The 24,452-nt window shown below is 38.9% G+C and overlaps 1 protein-coding gene and 1 long non-coding RNA gene across 10 annotated transcripts in view; one reads left to right on the top strand and one right to left on the bottom strand.

Annotated features, from left to right (window-relative positions):
* LONRF1 (LON peptidase N-terminal domain and ring finger 1) overlaps positions 1 to 24,452 on the top strand; it is a 67,429-nt gene that overhangs the window by 15,154 nt on the left and 27,823 nt on the right. For 3 of the 9 annotated variants that reach the window (XM_070598531.1, XM_070598530.1, XM_070598532.1), the window contains exons 4-11: positions 233 to 382; positions 1,163 to 1,403; positions 1,498 to 1,594; positions 3,096 to 3,210; positions 6,443 to 6,564; positions 9,065 to 9,223; positions 9,342 to 9,504; positions 12,441 to 12,593. In XM_070598531.1, the coding sequence (XP_070454632.1) occupies positions 233 to 382; positions 1,163 to 1,403; positions 1,498 to 1,594; positions 3,096 to 3,210; positions 6,443 to 6,564; positions 9,065 to 9,223; positions 9,342 to 9,504; positions 12,441 to 12,593 (1,200 nt within the window). Of the gene's footprint in view, positions 1 to 232; positions 383 to 1,162; positions 1,404 to 1,494; positions 1,595 to 3,095; positions 3,211 to 6,442; positions 6,565 to 9,064; positions 9,224 to 9,341; positions 9,505 to 12,440; positions 12,594 to 15,312; positions 16,654 to 24,452 lie in introns of those variants that run through there. The other 6 variants (XM_070598527.1, XM_070598534.1, XM_070598526.1 and 3 more) reach the window with 3 other exon arrangements.
* On the bottom strand, positions 1,627 to 14,359 carry LOC139080109 (uncharacterized). Its single transcript, XR_011534285.1, has 2 exons — positions 13,913 to 14,359; positions 1,627 to 1,854 (listed from the first exon to the last, which is right to left on the bottom strand). It is a non-coding gene; the product is annotated as an uncharacterized lncRNA (long non-coding RNA).

Raw genomic sequence — 24,452 nt, 5'->3', positions numbered from 1 at the left:
GAATCATCTCTTGGAGGTGATTTGACCACGTGGAGGCACGCTTTGGTTTTGTAAGACTTCTTAGTCGATTTGGCGAGTCTGTTTATTACATTACTTAACCTCTTCCTTCCCTGTTCATTAAAAATAACGTCTGCTACAAATATTCTAAAAATTCTTAAATATTAGGTGAATTTGTGTTATTTTAACCAAGTATTTTATATTTGCCGTTACTTTTATAATATTTCTCTTACAGATTTTATGTGATTTATTATCACCAGAAAACTTAAAAGAAGGCCTGAAGGACTCTTCCTGGGGTCCGTTACCGTGTATTAAAAACAAACCTTTTGGTTTTCCTTCGGTAATGGAAGAGCCTCTCTCTGCCAGTGAGCTTAGCCCCGAGCAGGTAAGTGCTGGGAAAAGATTGTCGTGGGCTTGGTCTATCTGTTTCTTTACAAGTTAAGATCTTCACTTTCTTAGTTTCTAGTACTAGAATCTCTTTAGGTAGTACTTTCAACCTGTTAAGCATTGTCTTAATAGGACTTCATCTTTATTTTATACTAGAAACTTTTTTTTTTTTTTAAAGATTGGCACCTGGGCTAGCAACTTTTGCCAATCTGTTTTTTTTTTTTTTTCTGCTTTATCTCCCCTGCACACAGTTGTATATATCTGAGTTGCATGTCCTTCTAGTTGTGGGATGTGGGACGCCGCCTCAACGTGGCCTGATGAGCAGTGCCACGTCCACGCCCAGGACCCCAACCCAGGGCCGCCCCAGCGGAGCGCGTGAACTTAACCACTTGGCCACAGAGCCAGCCCCTACACTAGAAACTTTTATGTGATGTATTTGTTCATTAATCACAATTTTAGGTTACCTGAATGCCAGAAAACTCCGTTTCTTGGAAAACATAGAGCATTGTATTTATTTTAATTTCCTGAGGGTAGGAATGACTATATTTACATAACTTCTTAAACCTCATTATAATGTAAATCAGTTTGACATTTGAGGCTATGTAAGTACTGGCAAAAATCATTTACTGCCGAGGGTTTTGGAATTAGAAGTTGGTACTGTTGAATGAACAGTAAAATGAACATTATAAGGCACTGGAGTTTCACTTTGGTTTAATTCTTGGTGAGAGCAGTAGAAAGTAAAGAAATACAGTCCCCCTGGTTTATTGTATTTTTCTAGAGTGAAGAAATACCACAGGTCACCTCAGAGCCTGTCAAAGGAAGCTTAAACCATGCTCGCTCGGCACAGGCAGTAAATTCCACAGAAATGCCTGCCAGAGAAGATTGTTTAAAAAGAGTGTCCTTAGAACCTTTCCTCTCTGTTCAAGAAAAAGGTGCTCTGCTGAAAAGAAAGTTGTCTCTTTTAGACCAGGATGTGATTGTAAATGAAGATGGAAGAAATAAGCTCAAAAAACAAGGAGGTAAAAATTTTGCTATACTCCTATAAAACATCTTTATTTAGAATGGCCTTTCAACTTTTTCCTAAAGAAGATAACCTTGTCTCTGTTTTAGTAGAAACTCCCAATGAAGTCTGTACATTTTCCTTAACTTATGGTGACATCCCAGAGGAATTAATCGATGTCTCAGATTTTGAGTGTTCTCTCTGCATGAGGTAAGTATATAAAATTTTATAAAAGATGAATATTTTTTTTTTTTTAAAGATTTTATTTTTTCCTTTTTCTCCCCAAAGCCCCCCCGGTACATAGTTGTATATTCTCCGCTGTGGGTCCTTCTAGTTGTGGCATGTGGGACGCAGCCTCAGCGTGGTCTGATGAGCAGTGTCATGTCCGCGCCCAGGATTCGAACCAACGAAACACTGGGCCGCCTGCAGCGGAGAGCACGAACTTAACCACTCGGCCACGGGGCCAGCCCCTAAAAGATGAATATTTTATATTAATCTAAATAAAATACAGAGTAGATAACTGTAATATACTCTGTAATGGGAGGCAATGTAAGTCACAGAACACTGAACTGAAAATCAAAAGATGAATTTTAGTCTTAATCTACCTTTCACACTTTGGGCAAATAAGTTCATCTCTGAAGCTCGGTTTTCCTTATTTAGAAAGTGGGGTCAGTATTCGCCTCTCTCGTAGTGTTGTGAGAACCAAATGGCTTGAGTATAAAAAGTATCTGGGAAGTTGTAAACTATTGTAAAAGTTAGATGTTTACTATTGAAGTTTAGATACATAGTTTTAGATTAGGGTAAGAATTCTGATTGTATTTGTATGTGCGTGATTCTATCTTGTTTATATACCTTAACTATAAAATCCTGTTAAAGTAGCATTGGGTAGGGATTTCCATTGTGCTTATAATTCTAAAAGATTGATCGTTGTGAAAGAACGTTTCCGTTGACGTCAATTGTGGTAGAGTCTAAGGAACAGTGCGTGAAGAGTCAGGAGACCCAGTGCTGGTGACACAGGCTGGCACTAACTAACTGTCCTTTCTGAGCCTGGGCTTCTTTATGAGGAGAGGGCATCAGACCAGCCAGTTTCTGAAGCACTTGTGCATCTAACGATGCTTCTAGCAACTTCAGAAGTATCATGTTTTCGTAAGTAAAATTAGCTTCTCCATAGGGTTTGAGTATTATATCTGGTGTGAAGCATAATATTTCTTTAGGATTCAAATGTAATATTTATTGACTTATTCTTTTTAATGAATTTTATATAGTAAGGCTTTTATAAGCTTATTAAGAAAATTAATTTTTAAATGATAAAATAAGAATCTGTCTAAAAACTAATTAATAGCTATTAATGATATATTTTACCTTATTTATCTTGCACTAAGCCTGTGAATCTGGTGTGTATTTTACATTTACCATACACCTCAGTTTGGACCAGCTACATGTCAAGCACTTAGTAGCGACGTGGCGAGTGGCTGTTCTGTTAGTCAGTACGGCTCTGGGCCCCCCACAGGGTACCTCTGTTGAAGCTGAACTTTTAAAAGGTTCAGAAGGGTACAGTTGCGTTGACTGCCCCTTCCCTCCTCTCCTGCCCACCAAACCCTCCTCTTTCTCCTCCAAATAGAGATTAGTGTCATGTTCCATCATTAGTTTGTTCAGCTTTTCCAATGGATAGTTTAATGTGAAAACTAACGTGTATTTTGGTTGATTTCAGGTTGTTTTTTGAGCCAGTGACAACCCCTTGTGGACATTCATTCTGTAAGAATTGTCTTGAGCGTTGTTTAGATCACACACCATATTGTCCCCTTTGCAAAGAAAGCTTAAAAGAGGTAATAAACATTTGTATATTTATCTGTTTATTGGTCTTAAGTTTGGTAACATAGTTTCATTTCTATTCAGCCATAGAAAAAGTAATGATCATGTTCAGAATGAATTACATTATATATCCTGAGTGACCGAAAAGGGTAATGTTTCATTACCCGTATGTTAGTGTTGGAGAAAAGTGAGTTAGGAGAGGGTAGGGGAAAACAGAGAGGTCCTTGCGACCAAGACCCCGGTGCTTACTTTTTTGGGTGTGATCAGGTACCTTGTCAGGAGTAGGTTCAATTTTAATGATGACCGTATTGGGGAAACCCAACTGCTCTGCCTCCCACCCCCAGTAATAGGCTAGATTTCAGGCCTAGCCTAGCCCCCTCAACATCTGGAACAACTCTGTCCAGTAGAACTTTCTGCTTTGATAGAAATGCTCAATTTCTTTGCTGTCCAACATGGTAGCCACTAGCTACTTGTGGTGATTAAGCACTTGAAATGTGGCTAATGTGACTGAGGAACTATTTCTTACACTTTGTTTAATTTTAATTGATTTACATTTAACTAGGCGCATATGACTAGTGGCTACCACATTGGACAGCGCAGCTCTAGAAAGTGGTAGACTGGGAAGAAGAGAGGGAGGCATGGCTTTCCACACCCCTTCTTACGTAGTCAGTGATCAGCACTAATAACCTGTATCAGGAAAGCACCGAGATCTGAGGTGGCGTCTTCTGGGACCATGGGAGGACAGCATCCTCTCCGTTGTGCTTGAGTGATTGGAGATCCCCTAAGGTGAGGCCACAGCCTTCTCATTTGAGCTCCCAGTACAATGGTAGCATTGATCAGGAGAGTGATTCTATCCCTGATGGCTGACAGGATTGTTTAAAGAAAAAGAAGGATCTTCCAAATATGAATGAAAAAACTGATAAAACTATTTTGCTATTGAATATACATAGTTATTTCCTATATAGAAAATACAGCTCTGTACTGATGTCATAATAGCTTGTGCGTATTGTTACATTTGATATCTGTCTTACGTAACGAGCTGATATGTAAAACACAAAACCAATACAGAATATTCGCAAAGTCAGGAAACAAACGATAAACTTATTCTTAAAGAGTTTGTCATTTACATTTTCAACTAATATGCTCAATGTGTTCAGGTGAAATACTCTTAACATGCTATTTTTCCTGTGTTTCTAGAGTTTTTAGATACTCTCCAGTGTATTTATTATGCTTTTTTCAGATTAACAGTTAGATACGTTGCTTTAAATTTAGAGATATCTCACCTTAAAAAATGTCTGGAGTTTGCAGGAAAACAAAATAAGCATATTATTTAAAAATATAACTAAGATACTATTTAAAAATAACTTTATCCTGTGTCCTGACTTTGAAGACATCCTGTGTAATTTAATTTATAAACTCCAAATGGATATTTAAAAAAATAAAATTGATATACTCTATAGTTTTATGCTTTTCCTACTTGTAGTTTTATTTTGCCCATCTTTTCATTTGAATATATTTTAAAGACATGCTTTTTATAGCAGTATAATAGTCCAATGATTTAACATTTCCCTATTGTTGGGTATGTAACTTGTTTTGTCCTTTCTTTTTTTAATACCGTGCTCTGTGTCTCTGACTGTTTCCTTAAGGTAATTTCCTGGGAGGAGAATTACTGGATCAAAGGCCCTATGTTTATAGGACTCTTAAAACCAATTCCCAAATTGCCTAGGCCTACAGAAATGTTGTACAAATTTAGATTCCTATCAGTAATGTAAGAGAGGCTATATTTCCCCCAATTTGCTACGTGAATCTTACAATTTAAAACATCTTTATTAATTTAATAGAAAATAATGATAAAGTTACTTTTATAATGTCTGTAATTTGATTAATTTTATAATGAACTCGTCAGTTGTTTGCTTCTCTATCGTCTGCTCCAGAGTACCCCTCTCCAGACGAGTGATTCTCAGTGTGTTCTTCTAACCAGCCGCATCTGTATCACCTGGGAACTTATTAAAAATATGAATTCCCAGACTCCACTCCAGAGCCACTAAATCAGAAACTCGGGGGTGGGGCTCAGCAATCTGCATTTTAACAAGCCCTGATTCACGCTAAAGTTCGAAAACCATTGCTATAATCCATTTCCTGACCTCTCATTTTTCCTACTCTATTTTTCATTGGATAATGACAAAACCCTTGTTTTTGCTGGATCTACAGATTAAAGGATGGCTTCTCTTTATTTTGTCTTGTGATTGTCTCCCAAGAGTTTTTCCTCACTGCTTTTAGTAAATTAATTTGCATTGGGCATTTTCTTTGTCCAAAATTCAGTGCATGTACTCTGACCTGGTCACCGGGCCTATGCAGTTTTTCCTTGAGTTACGGAAACATGATGAATTCCTGTCCATGTAATACAATGCAGGAGATGGTAACATGGTAACTGCCTTTTATGTGGTAAAGGCAGTAAAATATGGGGTTCTTGGGAGACAGAAAAATAATTAAGGCAGACTTTATGAAAAAGGTAAAATTGGAGCAAGACCTTGAAGGATAGATTGGCTTTTCATAGGCAGGAATGAAAGAGATGACTTTTAGCAGATGGAAAAGAGAATGACACAAAAATGCATAAGGGTGGCAACTTTTGCAGAGTGTTATGGGAGCAGTCCAGATGTACCATTGCATATAGAGCCAGAGTTGGCAGGTGCATCCTGTAGGAAAAACAGCCTCTTGATAAGGGTCTGAGTGATCGTGGGTTGACCATGGAAGGAGAATCTGAAAGAAAAATTATCTGGAAACTCTGCCACTGAAATTGGGAACGAAAAAAAGGGCAGTGGTTTTGCTTTTCTTAAATAAGGCAAATTCATTAATTTCTTTATTCTTTACCTTATTTTTGTTTCTCAGTTAAAATGCTAGTTTCGCATACCTATGAGCTGTCAGATGGAAATTGATGTGGGAGATGGCAGGGGCAGTGCTGGCTGCTACTAATAAAGGATTTGTGCTCATAGCAAGACATGGGTCTTATACACAGTGCTTGGGTCAAGTTGCAGCCATGTATCTTTAATGCTCTTGAGCAAACCCACAGACCAGTGTACCTGTTTGGCATCATCCCTTGTAACGTTCCCCCTCACTAATTAAATTTATTCAGAATTGACTGCATAAATATGTAATAAAGGCTCTAATATATCAGTTAAACTGTTTTGCCTGTTGTATACTATAGGAAAAAAAAGTACTGGAATGTAAAATAATATTGTCTTTTAGTATCTAGCAGATAGGAGGTACTGTGTCACACAGCTGTTGGAAGAATTGATGGTGAAGTATCTGCCTGATGAGCTGTCTGAGAGGAAAAAAATATATGATGAAGAAACTGCTGAACTCTCACAGTAAGTTTCTTCTCATAAAAGTTAACGTAATCAAATTACGAGCTACTACCCTTGAAAACGGTCAGGAGGAACCTTCTCACAGCAAGCTGGATCCTGTCTTTAAGTTCAGCCCAGTCTAGTCAAAAGCATATTTTAAACGAGTATTGGTCAGCTTCCCCTGTCCTCAACAGACAGAATCATTTTAAAGTTCATTTGGTAACTTCCAGATGTTCTATGAGGAATGCCTGGCTCAGTTCTTTGCATAGAAGCAGTACTTAGGTGGGGTGGGGGGGGGGGGGATTTCCTGCAGTGACATTAGGAAGTGGAATTGGGAATGGAGAGGTGGAGCTGGGAACAGTGGTTGCTGGGCACAGCAGACCTCAGGTATCAGGCTGGGCAGGAGGAAGGGTGAGGATAGGTGGCCTGGATTGGCAGGGGGTGTAGCCAGTTAGAGGTTTGGAAGGGGTTGGGACCTTGAGAGGCCTGAGACTGAAATTGAAAGAGGTGACTTAGAAGCCAAATTCTCAATTAGTGAAGATACTGACTGCTAGCCGAATTGAGTTAGTATCAGGCGGGTGAAAAACCTGGAGGTGACCTTGGGCTTCAGTGATAGAGACCGTTGTTAAGAGAACACAGTGTCTAGTTGGGGTTGAATAGGTTGGACCTGGTTTTGTGGCTCTGTATAGTATCTTTCTTGTACTTTAATTCTCCCCTTCTTTTCCCTTCATGTATTTCCCTCTTTCACCAGTCATTTGAGCCTCTTTAAACTTCTTTCATAGGTTTTTAATTTCTTAACTCTTTTTCTTTTACTTCAAGTGGACACAATAAAGAGTAAAATTGTAATTTTTATATACTGTTTCATTATTTTTCAAAGTATAAATCAAACATTTTGTATTTCTGATTTTCTAAGGATAAATTAATTGTGCTTAAAAAGAGTGTTCTTTTTCCATATGTATCCATCACATGTCTTCACTGGGCAGTGGCCTTCAGTAGAAGAGAGATTTCTAGTCTTTTCTTCATAGAAATTGTTACTGATTCATCTTCCCAAGGAACTGATATTTTGTTGTGTGGTTTTATGATAGAAAATATTCTGATGTGAGGATTATGAAGCTTTTGATCAACACTGTAGAAACCTGGATATAAGAAAGCCACAGGTAGTCCTTTGAAATCTTAAACCTAGTGACACAACCAGACCCCCCTCAGAAGAGTGGAATCCGTGCATGACAGATGGAATAGTAACGTGAGGGGCGCTGAGTGCGATGGAGAGAACCTTGCGGGAATCCTGCTGCTTACTAATGGGGCTTTTTTTAAGGGGTAGCTAGCTCATCCCCAGTACTTAAAAGTTTTGCTAATTAATAGGTTTACTGGGTTTTTTTTCAGTTCTTACATTCGAAACGAGAGAGTACTCAGTGATGGTAGAATACACAGTTTTAAAAGTAGAGGAAATTGTGTATTAAATATGTTTTTATATACTAAGTAGGATTTTATTAAATATTACTTTCACATAAGTAATTTCACGTCTTTTTGAAGAAAAACTAGGAAACATAAATGACCCAGGAGAAAACAACATAATCTGTAATCCAAAAGGAATCACCCACTGGCATTTTGGTGTATGTCCTTCCAGATTTTAATATCTATAAATACATTTTAAACAAAGGATCATTTTACTTAGATTATTCTCTAACTTTTTTTTCTCATCAGTATAAACATTTAAACATAGGATCCCGTTTTGTGGTTATGTCATAGTTTAGTTTACTCATCCTCTCTCTTTGCTTCTAAGTTTGTGCTACTATGCACAGTGCTACACTGAACACTCTTAGAGTACTTGTAGGAAAAAAAAGTGAGCCTGTTGGTTCAAAGGATCTGAACATTTTTAAAGTTTTTGATTCGTCAGCGAGATTCTTTTTCAGCCAAGTTGCACTGTTACAGACTGCCCCCTGCACCACTAGTTTTTTCCATCTCTTGTCCAGCTGGGCATCACCTTCATCCCTCTTGTTTCCTACCAATCTAGCAGTGAAAAAGGTTGTGTCATTTTAATTTTCTGGAAAAAATGTTATCGAATTATCTGCTTTTGGTAGTGTGTTTGAAAATATTTTAATGCCTAGGAATTTTTAATGATTTGCCTTTTGTCTTTGTGGGAGCTCATGTTTCCTTACTGTTTTCTAAGAGTAACCTAGAGTGTTTTATGGATAAAAGATAGTAACCCTGTCATGGTACAAATATTTTAAACAGATTTTTAATATAAAATAGTAGTTATAATCAATTGCTTTTTGATTCATCAAAATACTTAACTCTATATGATAACCCGGTATCTCAAAATCAAATTTACTTGTATACATAAGAAGAGCACAAACAGATTTTTAGGATTAATATTGTATCAGCATGAACTTAATCAAGGGGATGCTGATTCTTATTCACCTTGTTTAGAGCCGATTTCTTTTTGCTTTATATTAATTTGCAAGCTTCGCTCATTTTTGTCATGTGTTCTGCTACATAATAATGAAACTCTTTCCTTCTTCAGCTTGACCAAGAATGTTCCGATATTCGTCTGCACTATGGCCTACCCCACTGTGCCTTGTCCTCTTCATGTATTTGAGCCAAGATACAGGCTGATGATTCGGAGAAGTATACAAACTGGAACGAAACAGTTTGGGATGTGTGTGAGTGATACCCAAAATAGGTATGCTTTTCATGTACTTAAATATTTTTATTTTTATCTTGGAACTTCCTTTGAACATTGTTGAGAACTTGCGTGCTTGTTGCTTGAACTTTCATATTAATCAGAGTTTTTCTTTTAGTTTTGCAGATTATGGCTGTATGTTACAAATTAGAAATGTACATTTCTTACCTGATGGACGGTCTGTAGTTGATACAGTCGGAGGAAAGCGGTTTAGGGTTTTAAAAAGAGGAATGAAAGATGGATATTGCACTGCGGACATTGAATATTTGGAAGATGTTAAGGTATTAAAAAATACTCTTTTTCAGCACACTTTGGTAGACTCTGTCCTGCATTGTACAGGCTGATATCTTCTAGGCACATAAAACAGTTCTTTTTATCAGAGACCTCCTCAATCCTTATGCAAACTAGCTCCAGGTTACCGTTTTCTTATCTTGCTCTTAATCATTATGAGTTCCACGAGAACTTGAGAGACCAGAACCCAGATCCTCTTCATTTCTACAGGCTCAACAATGAGCGCAATGCCCAGACTGTATGTGTACATTTGCATGGTGGGAGCTTAACGATAGTGGTTGATTGAATTGGACTTCCAACCCTTCTAAGTTATGAGAGCTGCTAATCCCTGCCCTTTTTTATTGAATTTATTAGTAGTCAAAGCTGAGGTAATCAGTAGATTGAAATTTGATGTAAACACATAAAATCCTTTAAGAATTGTTCTGTATATGAAGATATGCCTAAGATAATCTTAATGCTAAAACAGGCACAGTTGGGTGCTGTGTTCAACTCTAGGGCATCACAGATAAAGCACTGTCTGTATACTTGTTGGTGACATCTTATCTGGGGAGGGTGAATGTGACCCTTCTGACACTTCTGGTATCTAATTTACCGTCTGCGATTAGTTTAGGGATCTGAAAAATGATTGGTGATGCTACAAATATCAAATTAAAGGCAGTTTCCTTTGGAAAGGCATTATAAAAATGTAGATCTTTTACTATCACTTGTTCATTGATCTGTTTGGGCCCTTGTCTCAAACAGCATTTATTGAGCGTCGGCATTTTATGAACATTAGCCCATTGAATTTTCAGAACTTGATGGTAGTTGCAGACGAGGAAAGTACGATTCAGAAGTGTTAATTAGTTTGCTTAAAATCTTATAGGAAGTGTAATAAAAATGACTTAACGCCAGCCCTCTGGCTCCCGATGCTGTGATTTCTCATGATACCATATTGCCTCTCTGCTGATAAACTTGGTTAGGCTGATATTGCCTCTCCTGTCTTATTATAAAGATGCTGTGGGATAGTGTGCTTTGTGCGCTAGGCCAAAAGTATAGTGGGAGTTCAAATTTTGAGTTGATTGGTATAGTCTGTGCCTCAGGCATCCTTGGTTAATAGAATCATTTGCTAAAGGCAACCTTCTTCGTAAAACTAAGAACTCTATTAGTTTTACGTAAACTTTTATCTTCATATATTGGATTTGATGCCAAAACCCCTTGAGTATGTGGCTGAACACATGACTATATATAAATATAAACATATGACAGTAGAATAGCATATTGAAAGCGTTATGGATTTGATCTTTAGAAAATTGAGTTCTCTAGGTCTTTGTGGTCTTAGTAGTGTCTAATAATTTTTCCTCATCTCAGTGCCTCATCTATGTAATGATTTCTTGTCCCTTCTGGAAAAGCTTCTCACATTTGTTGTTTTGATATCAGTCTTTTTTTCCCTTAGTGTAGCAATTCTGTTTTCTGTGATTTCTATTGAAATTTTAAATTCTATTATTGCAATAAAGTTTCTTAACTTTATAAGCTTGCTTTTAAAACTTCTGCCTGCTTCTTAGCCAGCTCCTTTTTCCATCTCAGACTCTTATGTTTATCATTACTTGTTTATTAGAGCCCATGGTTTGTCTCCTTGAATTTTGTAAGGGTACAAAGCAGAGGCTTTTTTCTTTTTTGATAGTTTTAACAAGTCGCAAGTTTATTTCTTGCTCAGATCAAGACCAATGTGTGTTAGCAGGGGGCTGAATCTTGTATGGTCTTTCCAAAACTAGAATTCTTCAATCATATGGCTCCTCTACCTTTTTTTTAAAATTTATTTTTAATGTGGTAAAATATATATAACATAAAATTTACCATTTTAACCATTTTTAAATGTACAGTTCAGTGGCATTAAGTACATTCACATTATTGTGCAAAAAGCAGATGCTTTTTAAACTTTAGTTTTATTTTTCATTTCAAATCTTTCACAAATACAAAGTGTGTTCTTTTCTCTCTTGTGTGCTATAGTCTTGCCTTTTCTATTTCGGAATGTTTGAGACTCCCTTTGTTGTTTTCATGTTGAGTCATCCTCGAAGCATGAAAGTCTGAGTCAGGTCTCATATTTGTTCTGGTTAATGTATATGAAACAGAACGCTCCCTGGCACGTAGTGAGTGGGATATAAGTGCATTTCAGAAATCAGACTGAGATGGATGAGTTAACGTGGTATCTTCCCACCTGCACTCTGTGAGCTTCTTCCTCTGGGTCTTAGGCTGGAAGACCAATGCATTTAATTTCACATCTGCAATTTGATGATCCAGTAGTCTGAAAGATGTATGGAGGGGTGATGGAGGTGTCCACAGCCTTGGGCCTATACAGCAGGAGGAGTTCATCATTGCATCATTTGTTCTCTGTCTTTTGATGTATTGGCTTTATATGCTAAGTTACTTGTTGCGGTTTTTTTTGTTTTTGTTTTTGACCCAGCTCTCTGGTAAAAGATGTAATTAATGCTTGTCCTCCATCCCGTTACTGCTTTCTGCCATGTCATCTGTACCTTAAACCACCCCCAGTCTCCTTTCATTGTAGCAACTGTATTCTTCAGCTTTTTTTGTTCCACTGCTTTCAAAAGCCATTGATCCTTAAAGACAAAATGAATTCCAAATTCGTATAGACCTTTATCCAATGACTCTCTCTCTTACCACTCCCAATTAGGGGCTGTTAGTAGGGTTCTGCAGTATTGCATTGCTAACTCAGCAAGGCCAGGTGGAGGTCAGGCCTCGCTGTCTTAGTCTGGCCCATTGGCACTATGTGAGGCAGAAATGTGTGCTGTATATTGCATAAGCATAATAGCCTCTGATCCAGCTCTGAAATATGTACTCCCCATTTTTTGACGTCTTTTCCCATCTCTGTAGGGTTGGTGATGTGGAGGGAGATTAGACACAGAAGTCTTACTGACTGTTGTATTTCTAGGTTGAGAAGGAAGACGAGATAGAGAATCTCAGACAGCTTCATGATTTGGTCTACTCTCAAGCCTGCAGCTGGTTTCAGAATTTAAGAGACAGATTTCGAAGCCAGATTCTTCAGCACTTTGGATCGATGCCCGGGAGGGAGGAAAACCTTCAGGTACGATGGCTTTGATGTTGCTTCCAAAAGTCTCACTTGTTTGTAAACCCAAATTAATAGATTTTTAAGTTTCTTCTTTCATTTTCCTTTTGTACAGCATTTCCTTTGTCCCTCTGTCTTTAGCCTCATGACCATATTCTCCAGAGCAGCGGTGTCCACTACATTTTATATAGGAAGGGCGTGGAAATCGGTGTCAGCTGAGATGCCTGTAGGAGTGAGTGCCAGAGAAGGAGAAAGCCCTTAAGTGAGGGTTTTCCAGAAGGAGGGGTGAGGAATTAAAAATGGGACGTGGTGCCATCCAGGAGACAGCTATGCCTTCCAGCCCGTCAGCCTTTGCTATTATTCTTTGACAGTGGAAAGATATATCATTTTCTATACTTGTAAAAATCTTTTCTCGTTTCTCCTTTTATCTCCAACTTTTACCCTGCCACTTAAATCCATTTTTGTCTCGTGATGTTTAATACATCACTCCTTGTTGAAACTGTTGTTCTTATGCTCTTACGGTCTTGCTCAGGAACTTAGGGTTTACCTTTAAGCTTACGTGTAACATACATGTACGTTACAGCTGTTAATGTACAGCCGGCACCTTCTGTGCAAGGAGCTCTGTGCAGTGGGCACTGCAAGAGGCCTCAAAGAAGGGTCCCAGAGGCCGGCCTGGTGGTGTGGTGGTGAAGTTCTCACACTCTGCTTTGGTGGGCCAGGGTTTGTGGGTTCGGATCCCTGGCATGGACCTTGCACTGCTCGTCAAGCCACATTGTGGTGGCGTCCCACGTAAAATAGAGGAAGATTGGCACAGATGTTAGCTCAGGCCAATCTTCCTCACCCCTCCCCCCAAAAAATGAAGAAGAACAAGAGTGTCCATCCTGGAAAATCTGATTCTAGACTCAGCAAAGCACTTACTTTTAGGCATAAGCATTTTGAATTGAATAAAATGTTTGTGGTCAGAAGGTAATAGATCTCATAAAGGAATGGCTGTAAATAGATCCATGAAGACGGAGAGAGAATAGATCCGACTGGGATGCACACTGCCTCTCATTCTGGTTTTCAAAGGTTGGCCTAAGTCTACCTGAATCCCAATTGAATTCCTCAGCTGAACTTGAAATTTCAACATCAGACCATCTCCAAATTGAGTACTCATTCTGTGTCTCACATATTACCAGTTGCCACATGTTGGTTTTATCTTGGGTAACTAAATCCCATTGAACTTGATAGAAATAGCTTTTGATAAGTGCAAAATTGAGCAAGTAAATTTTAAATCTTAACAAACCAACGTATAGAAAAATTCAACACTACTTTCCCATCAACTTTGCCACACTCACCTTTAATTACACAGGCCTGGTCCACTGCTTTCTTAGTCATATTGTGCAAGTCAGGATTGGGTCAGAACACAAAAGCAGCCACTCCATATATTCCAGGAGCGAAGGGTTTACTATAGGATGTAGAGTTGACCCAGCCATTGGGGGAGCCAGAGGACTGACGATCAGGGTCATCCTCAGTGGGGGTCAGGGAATCGCCCCACAGCCACAAACCTCCACCAGGCACAGGGAAGCACGGTGCTGCTCAAGAACTTGTGGGAAGCTGCTCTCATTCTTAGGAGTCCCAGGGAAATCCCCACCAGTATCTCCGTCTGCAGCAGGGCAGCGAGTGGTTTTCAAGAATTCTCTGGAAAGTCTCTGCGAATCTCATATCTGCCCACACTCAGCAACAGTCTCCAGAGAAGAGTGGCTTCCTCTCTTCCAACTTCCACATCTCACAGGAGTGCCTCTGATTGGCCAAGTCTAACCTGGAACCATATGGGGGAGGGGATTCTGGGAAATGTAGTTTCTGACATCTGAAATGCTGAGGGAGGTGGTGGTGATGCTGAATTGAGAACAGACAGTACGCAAATAGAGAACTCTAGTTGGATTCTAGAAGGAGCTTATGGAGATCAACACTGATGTCATGATAGCTCCTTTTGTCCTTCTGAAACTTCTTGTTTCGGGTTCACTAAAAAGCAATCAATGTGTACTAAAGGTGGCTTAAAAATTCTTTTATATAAATTCCTGGTTCTTTCAATGGCCAATAGTCAGCGCTTACAACATCAGAGGGACTTCTTTGCTGGAGATACGTACATTTCTCAAATGAAAGTAGAAGCTGAGACCTTTATTTTTTTTTATATTTCCTAGGATCCCACAGTTCTTTGAAGAAATTTTAAAATATCAATTAGCATAATGTTTTAAATATATATTTTAAGAAAACAGTTCTCAACTAGGGACAATTTTGCCCCCATGGGACATTTGGCAATGTCTGGAGACATTTTTGACTGTCGCAGCTGGGGAGGTGCTCCTGGCAGCTGGTAGATAGAGGTCAGAGATGCTGCTGAATGTGCTACACAGAACAGTCCCCACAACAAAGAATTATCTGGCCCCAAATCCTTAGGTTGAGAAACCCTGCTTTAAGGAAAGAGTGTTGGCTGTGGAGTCATGTCTGGATTCGAATCTTGGCCCTGCCACTTACGAGCTGAGAGATCTTAAACAATTCGCATTACATTTCTGAGCTTGAGTTTCCCCATTTTATATGGGCATAATAATAGCCTTCGTTCCATGATCGTTAAAAGAATTTGAGATAGGACCTGACACAGTGAAGTGCGCGATCGAGACTGGCTTGTTGGCGGTTTGTTACTGTTGTTATGACATCAATCTTTGTCTTATTAATTCTATAAAATGTTGATTATTTTTAGGCAACCCCTAACGGACCTGCGTGGTGCTGGTGGCTCCTTGCTGTCCTCCCCGTAGATCCCCGCTATCAGCTGTCGGTTTTGTCGATGAAGTCTTTGAAAGAACGATTGACAAAGATACAGCATATACTGACCTATTTTTCTAGAGACCAATCTAAATAACTAACTGCTTGGATCCTCCCTTGAAGTTGCCCTAACCTGGCTGTGTGGACGGCCAGGTTGTCCGCTGCCTTTGCACACCCAGTGCTGGTTTGAGAAATGTAATGAAACTGTTCTGTTGTGTTTTTTTTCCTCCAACCTCCTGATTCACGTGGTTCTGCAAATGAATACCTTCAACTAGGACTGAGACCACTAAGAACTTGCACAGAAAAACACGCACTGACTGTGTGTTAAACCTCTGCATTGTGATGGAGTTGCACTATGTACCATATTCTATAATGAAATGAGAACTCTGTGTATGTGTGTGGGGCGTGTGTGTGCGCGTGCGCGTGCGTGTGGGTTGTGCGTGTGCATTTTCTCTGGCTTTAAAATTTTAAAAGAAAAAAAAAGCCATAGAGAGCAGAACTTACCGAGGGTCATTTATTGCCCACGTTTACAACAGTAGCGATACAAGTTTTTGCAAATTGAATTTGCCTCAGATTTATCTGTCCTAATGCTTATATTTGCACAAGTATGTAAACTATGATGTTGAGTATCACTCTCTGTTGGAATACTGCTCTTGCTGAACTGTCTTGACCATTGACTATGACACAGTTTCTTATTTATGTAAATATTTGCATCCTGGTGGCCGACAGGCACTGGATGCAGAACCTAGAGCCAGTTTTCAGGAACAATTGCAAACCTGACATGGTACTGTGCATCTATTCATAAAACACTTAAAACTGTGAAAAAATGGTTTACATTTAATTGTACATAAAGGTAAATGGAGCGCTCAATTCAGTACCAGTTAGTTTGTATATCTTAGGGGGCTTTTCACATTAACTGCCCATCTATGTAATTTATAGTTTGACAGGATGTGTTTGTTTAAACAAATTACGTAGTATAAACTCATTAAGGATCTGGGGGAAGAGAAGAAGCCTAACGTAGAACTAAGCTTTTAAAGTATGTTTTCTTTTTTAATTCTGGTCTCGGTGCCGATGTTAGTTATGCCTTATTCATATCACAGTTAGATCGCCATGCTGTGACATGGTTAATATTCATGCTGCCCTAGATACTTTTGTAATTATTTGTTGCAAACTTGTGACTGTCCCTAGTAACTTTCTTTTATGTACGTAATTTGTAAAAGTTTCTTAAAAATTTTGCTTTTGCTTATTTAATTTTGAATAAAAGCTAAATTCATAAGAATTTTTTTCTTACATTTTAGGTCAGTGTCAAAATAAGATCAGTGGGGGAATCAAACCACATGCAGTAAGAACGGATGAGTTTTGCTTATCTGTTTTGTGCCATGAGACAAGCTATAGCTTTCAAAATACATTTTTTGGTCGTTTTTTTGACCAAACAATGCAGTGTCTTAAGGAGGCTTTAGGCCCTAGAACTGTGCTCTAAGAACTATTTTCATCCTTTTAAAAACCCCAAGTCCCGGGGCTGGCCCCGTGGCCGAGTGGTTAAGTTTGCGCCCTCCGCTGCAGGCGGCCCAGTGTTTCGTTGGTTCGAATCCTGGGCGCGGACATGGCACTGCTCATCAAACCACTCTGAGGCGGCGTCCCACATGCCACAACTAGAAGGACCCACAACGAAGAATATACAACTATGTACTGGGGGGCTTTGGGGAGAAAAAGGAAAAAAATATATATATATTAAAAAAAACCCCAAGTCCTTTTAGGATAAAGATAAAACTCTTACATACACGGTACCCCCAATTGGGACTCCTCTTGGTTAAGCAGCCTTGACCATTTCAGTCCCCAGTTTCCCAGCGAGGATTTTCCAAATATAAATAAATCACTTTTAATATTGAATGTTTTTAAATGCATTCGGAAAAGACTGCCTAGAGGACCACCCTTTGCCCCTGTAATTATGCTATCTGAGAATCAGTTCTGCAGAAAACGTTCCCCCTAGGTACCTTGTCACTAGTTTCTGAAGTGTTAGATTAAACTTTCTTGTAATAAAAAACTATTAAATGCCTGTTAAATAGTGTCTGGGTAGTATAAATGAAGAATTTACCTATATAGTTGTCAAAATATGTATCAGATGGCCGTAGAAGTTACTGGTGCTGAATCCACATCTGTGATGTGTATGTGTACATGTGTGCATGCACACGTGTACACGCACACACACACACACACACACACACGGTCATTAAATGGTCTCTATATATCTACACACAGAAATAGGAATTCTGGATAATTCAGGGGTTTTATGGTTTGACCCTAATTTTGTTATAAATGATCTCTTATAGTTTTTCTGTCTGTAGATTTTTTAAAAATCTCTGGAAATTCTTTTCCTACTGCACTTTTCTATGGTTTATAAAAAGAAAAAAAAGCAAATCTGACAGATTTTTTCCCCTCATCACTTTAAGTGACTAAGTTATGTCATGAATTCAACATTTCAAGCCAAAGTAGCTAGTTGTTGCTCTTACACACCTGTCTCTACACGTCCAATTCTTTCTGTTCTTCAAGGTCCCACTTGGATGACTCCACTCAGCTGGGATTCTGAACTCCATAACACTTGCACTTTGCCTAAGCACTTCTTGGAGATAATAGCTGAATTATAGACATAATCCCTTTCCTGAGGACTATGAGTGGTATCTAGCACTTTAGACAGATTTAATCTCCAAGACCTAGGCTCATCACTGAACAGAACTGAAATAAATGCCAAGTAAGAAGGAAAATTGGATAAAGATGGTTAGACTGAGCAAATACCTTTGCCTTCCCTTCCTCCCCCAAGCCAAAAAAATGACAGTAAAGAAAGTGAAATCTAATGGCTTTGTGAAACCAAAAGTCCATGAGTTGACCAATGCTTTTTAGGAATTTCTGAGATATGGAAACGGGGTCCAATATGGAAGACCAGAGGAGAGCATAGCCTTACAGAAGCAGAGGACTACAGGGGAGCCCCAAACTAGGAGAGCCTTGGAAGACCCAAGAAGATTCCTTGAGGCTGCATAGCTGGATCATTTGGCCCTCTCCCCAACTTGGGCCGGGCAGCAGGCAGCAACAGCAGCTGTTCTCACACCAAAGCACTGAACGTGGGCACTGGCCCAGAGAAGACCCACAAAACCTTAGCCAGCTTCACGTCCCCAATGGGATGAGAGCTCTCCTCCACAGACGTCAAGCTACTCATGTGGCAGTGAGTTCTAGAGTTCCACAGTCAACAGAGGCACGCCAACAGGGACTGAGTCAGCAACCCCACAGGAAGGAACAGGGATCCCAAATGACAGAGATGAGTAAACAAGCAAATCATAGAATTTGAGGAAAAACACTCAGACAACAAACTCAATATCCTTAGGTTTGAGGATGTGCATTCCAAAAAAGATACAGGAGTGGAAACAGTGTTCCTCAAAGGGTCCCTGGGACCATGGAAGCATTCAATAAAAGTTTGCTGAGTAGGGGAATGAATCATAAAAATAAACTAAATAGATGAGCTAAACAGAAGAATGGATGCAGACAAAAAATGAACGAGTGAGGTGGAGGGTTGAGTTGGGGCGTTTTCCAGAATGCAATGCTGAGGTCAATAGAGTATGAGGGAAAAATGGGGACATGGAGGTTAAAGTCGTAATGTCCATCTAATAGAAGTTTCTTAAGGAGAGTAGAAGAGAAGAAACAAATAATGCAAGTAATTTTCCCAGAGCTCAAGACTAGTAAAATAATCTACTTGCTTTCTTAGGGACCAAATTCATCCATTTAAAGGGAAACAATCAGGCAAACTTACACAGATGGACTGAGGACAAGCAAAATTGCAATAACTCAGTTGCCTGGTATTGATCTGCAATGAGATAACTGGCCCAATGATAGGATATTTCTTCCGAAGCCAATGTTTAAAGGCCAACATTTAAAAATGTTAAACATTTTTTATAGAGAACACATTTATGACCTGGCTTAATAAACGAGCTCTCTTGCAGACCTGCCTCCAAATAGCTTTTGGCTCTTCACCAAAATTCAATGTATCCTGAAAGATTTTTGTTGTTGTTGTTACAATAGGATATTGAAAAGGGTATAGGCTGAATTTCCAAATGTGGTAAGTGCCACATTTAATCCTCAGAAAAATCCTGTCAAGTAGATATTCTTCTTGTACAGATGAGAAAACTGTGACACTCGGTAGTTAAGTCATTTGTCAAAAGATGACACAGCTAATGTGGTGGAACTGACTGATTCGAGACAGTCTGGCTCCACCTTACTGCCGCATCGAGTTATGAAAGATCAAAGAGGTCCATGTGTGAAGGGGATGGAAATGATTGGCTTGCCTCTGACATAGCAGACTCTACACAAGGGCGGGGGGTGCGTTTTCAGCTGTGAAATTAGAACTTGTCCTCAACCACCTCGCCAAGATTGTGAGATGGCCAAGTTCTGCTCAGCCCTATATTTCTGGGAGCAGTATAAATTGCTAACCATCTTTTTAGAAAGTAATCTTACAGTATATGTGTCAAGGATTAGTAAAATGTTCATACTCCTTGACCCAATCTCTTACTGTAGGATGTTCTTATCCCTCCATGTAGGTTCAACTAGCAGAGATCCAAATTAAAGCAAAATAAAAACGGGGCCAACTTGAGTGGCCCAGCCATTAAGTTCAGCTCCTCCGCTTCGGCGGCCTGGGTTCAGTTCCTGGGCGCGGATCTACACTGCTCTGTTAGCAGCCATGCTGTGCTGGCAGCCCACATACTAAAAAAGAGAGGAAGATTGGCACAAATGTTAGCTCCCGGTGAATCTTCTGCAGCAAAAAACAACAACAACAAAAAGTAGCAGAACAATGATATATAACATTTGAATCAGGAAAATCTCATATGCCTATGTGCCCCACATTTATCTTCTGTATTATTTGAAATGCCTTTATTGCTGAGTACTTAATGAATGATTCCCAAACATTAATCCACTTGATTGAATTATAAACCAATGTCACTGGAATTGGTCAAGGTAGTCCAAGGAAGTGAAACAGATCAGACACTTCCAAAAGGCAGAGGAAAGGAGAGTGGGAGGGAGGAAGCGAGGGGTGTCCGTGTGGGGTTCCTGAATTGAATTTTACCACCACCGACAAATTGAATGCAAAGGTGAAGAAATAGGGATGGAACAACCTACAGAACAAGTCGTGGTTGAACAGCATAACGTGCTAGAACACGTCTAAGCGAGGACAATAGAAGAAAACAAAATGGCAAGGTGAAAGGTTTTAAGAATTCCTTATGCAAGCCAGGGAGTGAAAGAAAAATATATCTTTGGTTCCAAAGAATATGGAGTTAGAACAGACCTATAAATTACCTCTTCTACTCAAATGCGCAACCCCCACACAGGGTGGTAAGTGGCAAGTGAAAATAGTCGTGCAATAAACCAGGTCTCTCGGGATGCAAGAGTTGCCATTAATTGAGCCCCTCCTGAGTACCAGACACCATACTAGGTGCATATATATTATGTCGCTGCTGAGTCTAATGCCAATCTGATTTTTGTTCTTTTGTTCTGTGACCTAGATTTTTATCTGGAGGCCCCTCTTTTTTTAAATGGTATATATACATATATCTTCATAGATATAAAAGATTTCTTTTTTAAAAAATTTTTATTAAGGTATAATTGGCTTATAACATTGTATTAGTTTCAGGTGTACAACATAATGATATTTGTATATAGTTATATGTTGCTTAACAACGGGTATAAGTTCTGAGAAATGCATCATTAGGCAATTTTGTCGTTGTGTGAACATCATAGAGGGTACCTACACAAACCTAGATGGTCTAGCCTACTACACACCTAGGCTATATGGTACTAATCCTATGGCACCACCATCATATATGTGGTTCATCGTTGACCCAAACATCATTATGTGGCATGTGACTGTATCTATCTTGTGAAATGATCACCATAGTAAGTCTAGTTAGCATGCATCACCATACTTAATTACAGGGTTTTTTGCTTGTGATGAGAACTAAGTACTCTTTTAGCAACTTGCAAATAGACAACACAATATTATTAACTGTAGTCGACAATGCAATATTATTAACTGTAGTCACCATGCTGTACGTTACATCCCCATGACCTATTTATTTTATAATGGGGAATTTGTACCTTTTGACACCCTTCATCCATTTGTTCCACCCACAATCCCTGCCTCTGGCAACCACCAGTCTGTTTCCCGTATCTATGAGCTTGTTTTTTTTTTAGATTCCATATATAAGTGAGATGATACAGTATTTGTCTTTCTCTGTCTGACTTATTTCACTTAGTATAATGCCCCTTGAGTTCCATCCATGTAGTTGCAAATGGCAAGATTTCATTTGTTTTTATGGCTGAATAATATTCCATTATATATATATATATATATATATATATATATATATATATATATAAATGTATATATATATGCACATTTTCTTTATTCATTTATCTGTTGGTGGACAATTAGGCTGTTTCCATGTTATGGCTATTGTAAATAATGCTACAGTGAACATAGGGGTGCATATATCTCTTTGAATTAGTGTTTTTGTTTTCTTCAGATGAAAACCAAGAAGTGAAATTGCTGGATCATATAGTATGTTATTTTTAGTTTTGGGGGGAACCTCCGTATGGTTTTCCATAATGGTTGCATCACTTTACATTCCCACTAACAGTACACACAGGTTCCCTTTTCTCCACATCCTCACCAACCCTTCTAATTTCTTGTCTTTTTGGAGGCCCCAGTTAAAAAAAAATCTTTCAGGGGCCAGCCCCATGGCGTAGTAGTTAAGTTTGCATGCTCCATTTTGGCGGCCCAGGGTTCACTGGTTCGTATCCTGGACACAGACCTAGCACCGCTCATCAAGCCATGTTGTGGCGGCGTCCCACACAGAAGAACTAGAATGACCTACAACTAGGATATACAACTATGTACTGGGGCTTCGGGGAGAAAGAAAAGAGGAAGATTGGCAACAGATGTTAGCTCAGGGCCAATCTTCCTCACCAAAAAGCATACCTCAGAAAAAAACCAAACATCTTTCAAGTCTAATTGCTTGCTTGGCCAAGCCTCAGAGTTGAACATTATAGTTCAGTTTTCCTAGGTACATGGCGGACCCTTTTAATGTGTAGATGCAGGCCTTCTTTTATTTCTGAAAACATTCTCTTGAATATAATTTTTTTTTTTTTAAAGATTTTATTATTTCCTTTTTCTCCCCAACGCCCCCCGGTACATAGTTGTATATTCTTCGTTGTGGATTCTTCTAGTTGTGGTATGTGGGACGCTGCCTCAGCGTGGTTTGATGAGCAGTGCCATGTCCGCGCCCAGGATTCGAACCAACGAAACACTGGGCCGCCTGCAGCGGAGCACGCGAACTTAACCACTCGGCCACGGGGCCAGCCCCCTCTTGAATATAATTTTTAAAAATAATTCTTTAATTCTCTTCTATTGGCTTTTCTTTCCCTATCTTCTATGACTGTCACTTTCTCTCATCCTTTTTACCTCTTTCTTGATTTTCTTTTCATTCTCCAGGCTGTTTTCATTATCTGCCCCGAAGTCCTTTACTGTATGTTAACTTAAATCTATTCTTCTTTGAGCATCATGTGATGAAGTCTTCATTTCTAAAACAATTTTATTTTCCTTTATATCATAAATAAGGTTAATTCTGATTTTTAATGTTTTGATTTGAAGTGTTTTTTAATCTCTTCAAATGCTGCTCTAATAATATTAAATTCATGTCAGAATATTGTCACAATTTTCTTCTATTTCATAGGTTTCTTAAAAATCAACTTTTATTCCCTAATACCAAAACTGAACAAAGATAACCCAAGAAAACTAAAGACCAATATTGCTTATGAATACAGATGCCCCTTTTCTGCAGAATTAGACAAAGAGAGCCTAAAATTAATGGAAATGCTAAAACAATCATAGAAAAGGGACAAAGTTGGAGGACTCACACTTCCTGATTTCAAAACTTACTACAAAGCACAGTAAGTAAAACTGGGTGATCCTGAGATAAGAATAGGCATATAGATAAATAGAATAGAACTGAGGGTCCATAATTAAACCCAAACACCTATGGTCAATTGATTTTCAACAAGGGTTCAAGACTGTTCAATGGGAAAGAATAATCTTTTTCAGCAAATGGTGATGAAACAATTGTATATCCACATACAAAAGAATAAACTTGGGCTCACACTATATACAAAAACTAACTCAAATGGATCAAAAGTCCAAATGAAAGAGCAAAAATTCTAAAGCTCTTGGAAGAAAACACAGGTGTAAATCTTTATGCTCTTGAACTAGGTAACCATTTCTTAGATGTAAAACTAGAAGTACAAGCAATCAAAGGAAAAATAGGTAAGTTGGAATTCATCAAAATTAAAAACTGGTGTGTGTCAAAGAACACTATTGAGAAAGTGAAAGGAAAACCCACAGAATGGGAGGAAATATTTTTAAATCATATAACTGACAAGGGTCTAGTGTCCAGAATATACAGAGAATTCTTTTTTTCTTTTTGAGGAAGATTAGCCCTGAGCTAACTACTGCCAGTCCTCTTCTTTTTTGCTGAGGAAGACTGGCCCTGAGCTAACATCCATGCCCATCTTCCTCTACTTTATACGTGGGACGCCTACCACAGCATGGCATGCCAAGCGGTGCCATGTCTGCACCTGGGATTCGAACTGGCAAACCCTGGGCTGCCGAGAAGCGGAACATGTACACTTAACCGCTGTGCCACCAGGCCGGCCCCTATACAGAGAATTCTTACAACTCAACAATAAAAAAGGAAAATAACTCAGTTAAAAATGGGCAAAGGATTTGAATAGTCATTTCTCCAAAGAAGATATACAGTTGGCCTCTAAGCATATAAAAAGATGCTCAACACCCTTAGTTATCAGGAAAATGCAAATCAAAACCACAGTGAGATACCACTTCACACCCACTAGGATAGCTGTAATTAAAAAATCAGAAAATAGCAACTGTTGATGAGAATGTGGAGAAATTGGAACTCTTATACACTGCTGCTGAGAAAGCAAAATGGTGCAATTACTTTGGAAAAGAGTCTAGAAGTTCCTCAT

The sequence above is a fragment of the Equus przewalskii genome, chromosome 28 (assembly GCF_037783145.1).
Source record: "Equus przewalskii isolate Varuska chromosome 28, EquPr2, whole genome shotgun sequence".
NCBI classification, from domain to species: Eukaryota; Metazoa; Chordata; class Mammalia; order Perissodactyla; family Equidae; genus Equus; species Equus przewalskii.
Note: the sequence above shows the minus strand (reverse complement) of the source record. Positions and strands in the feature narration are given on the sequence as shown.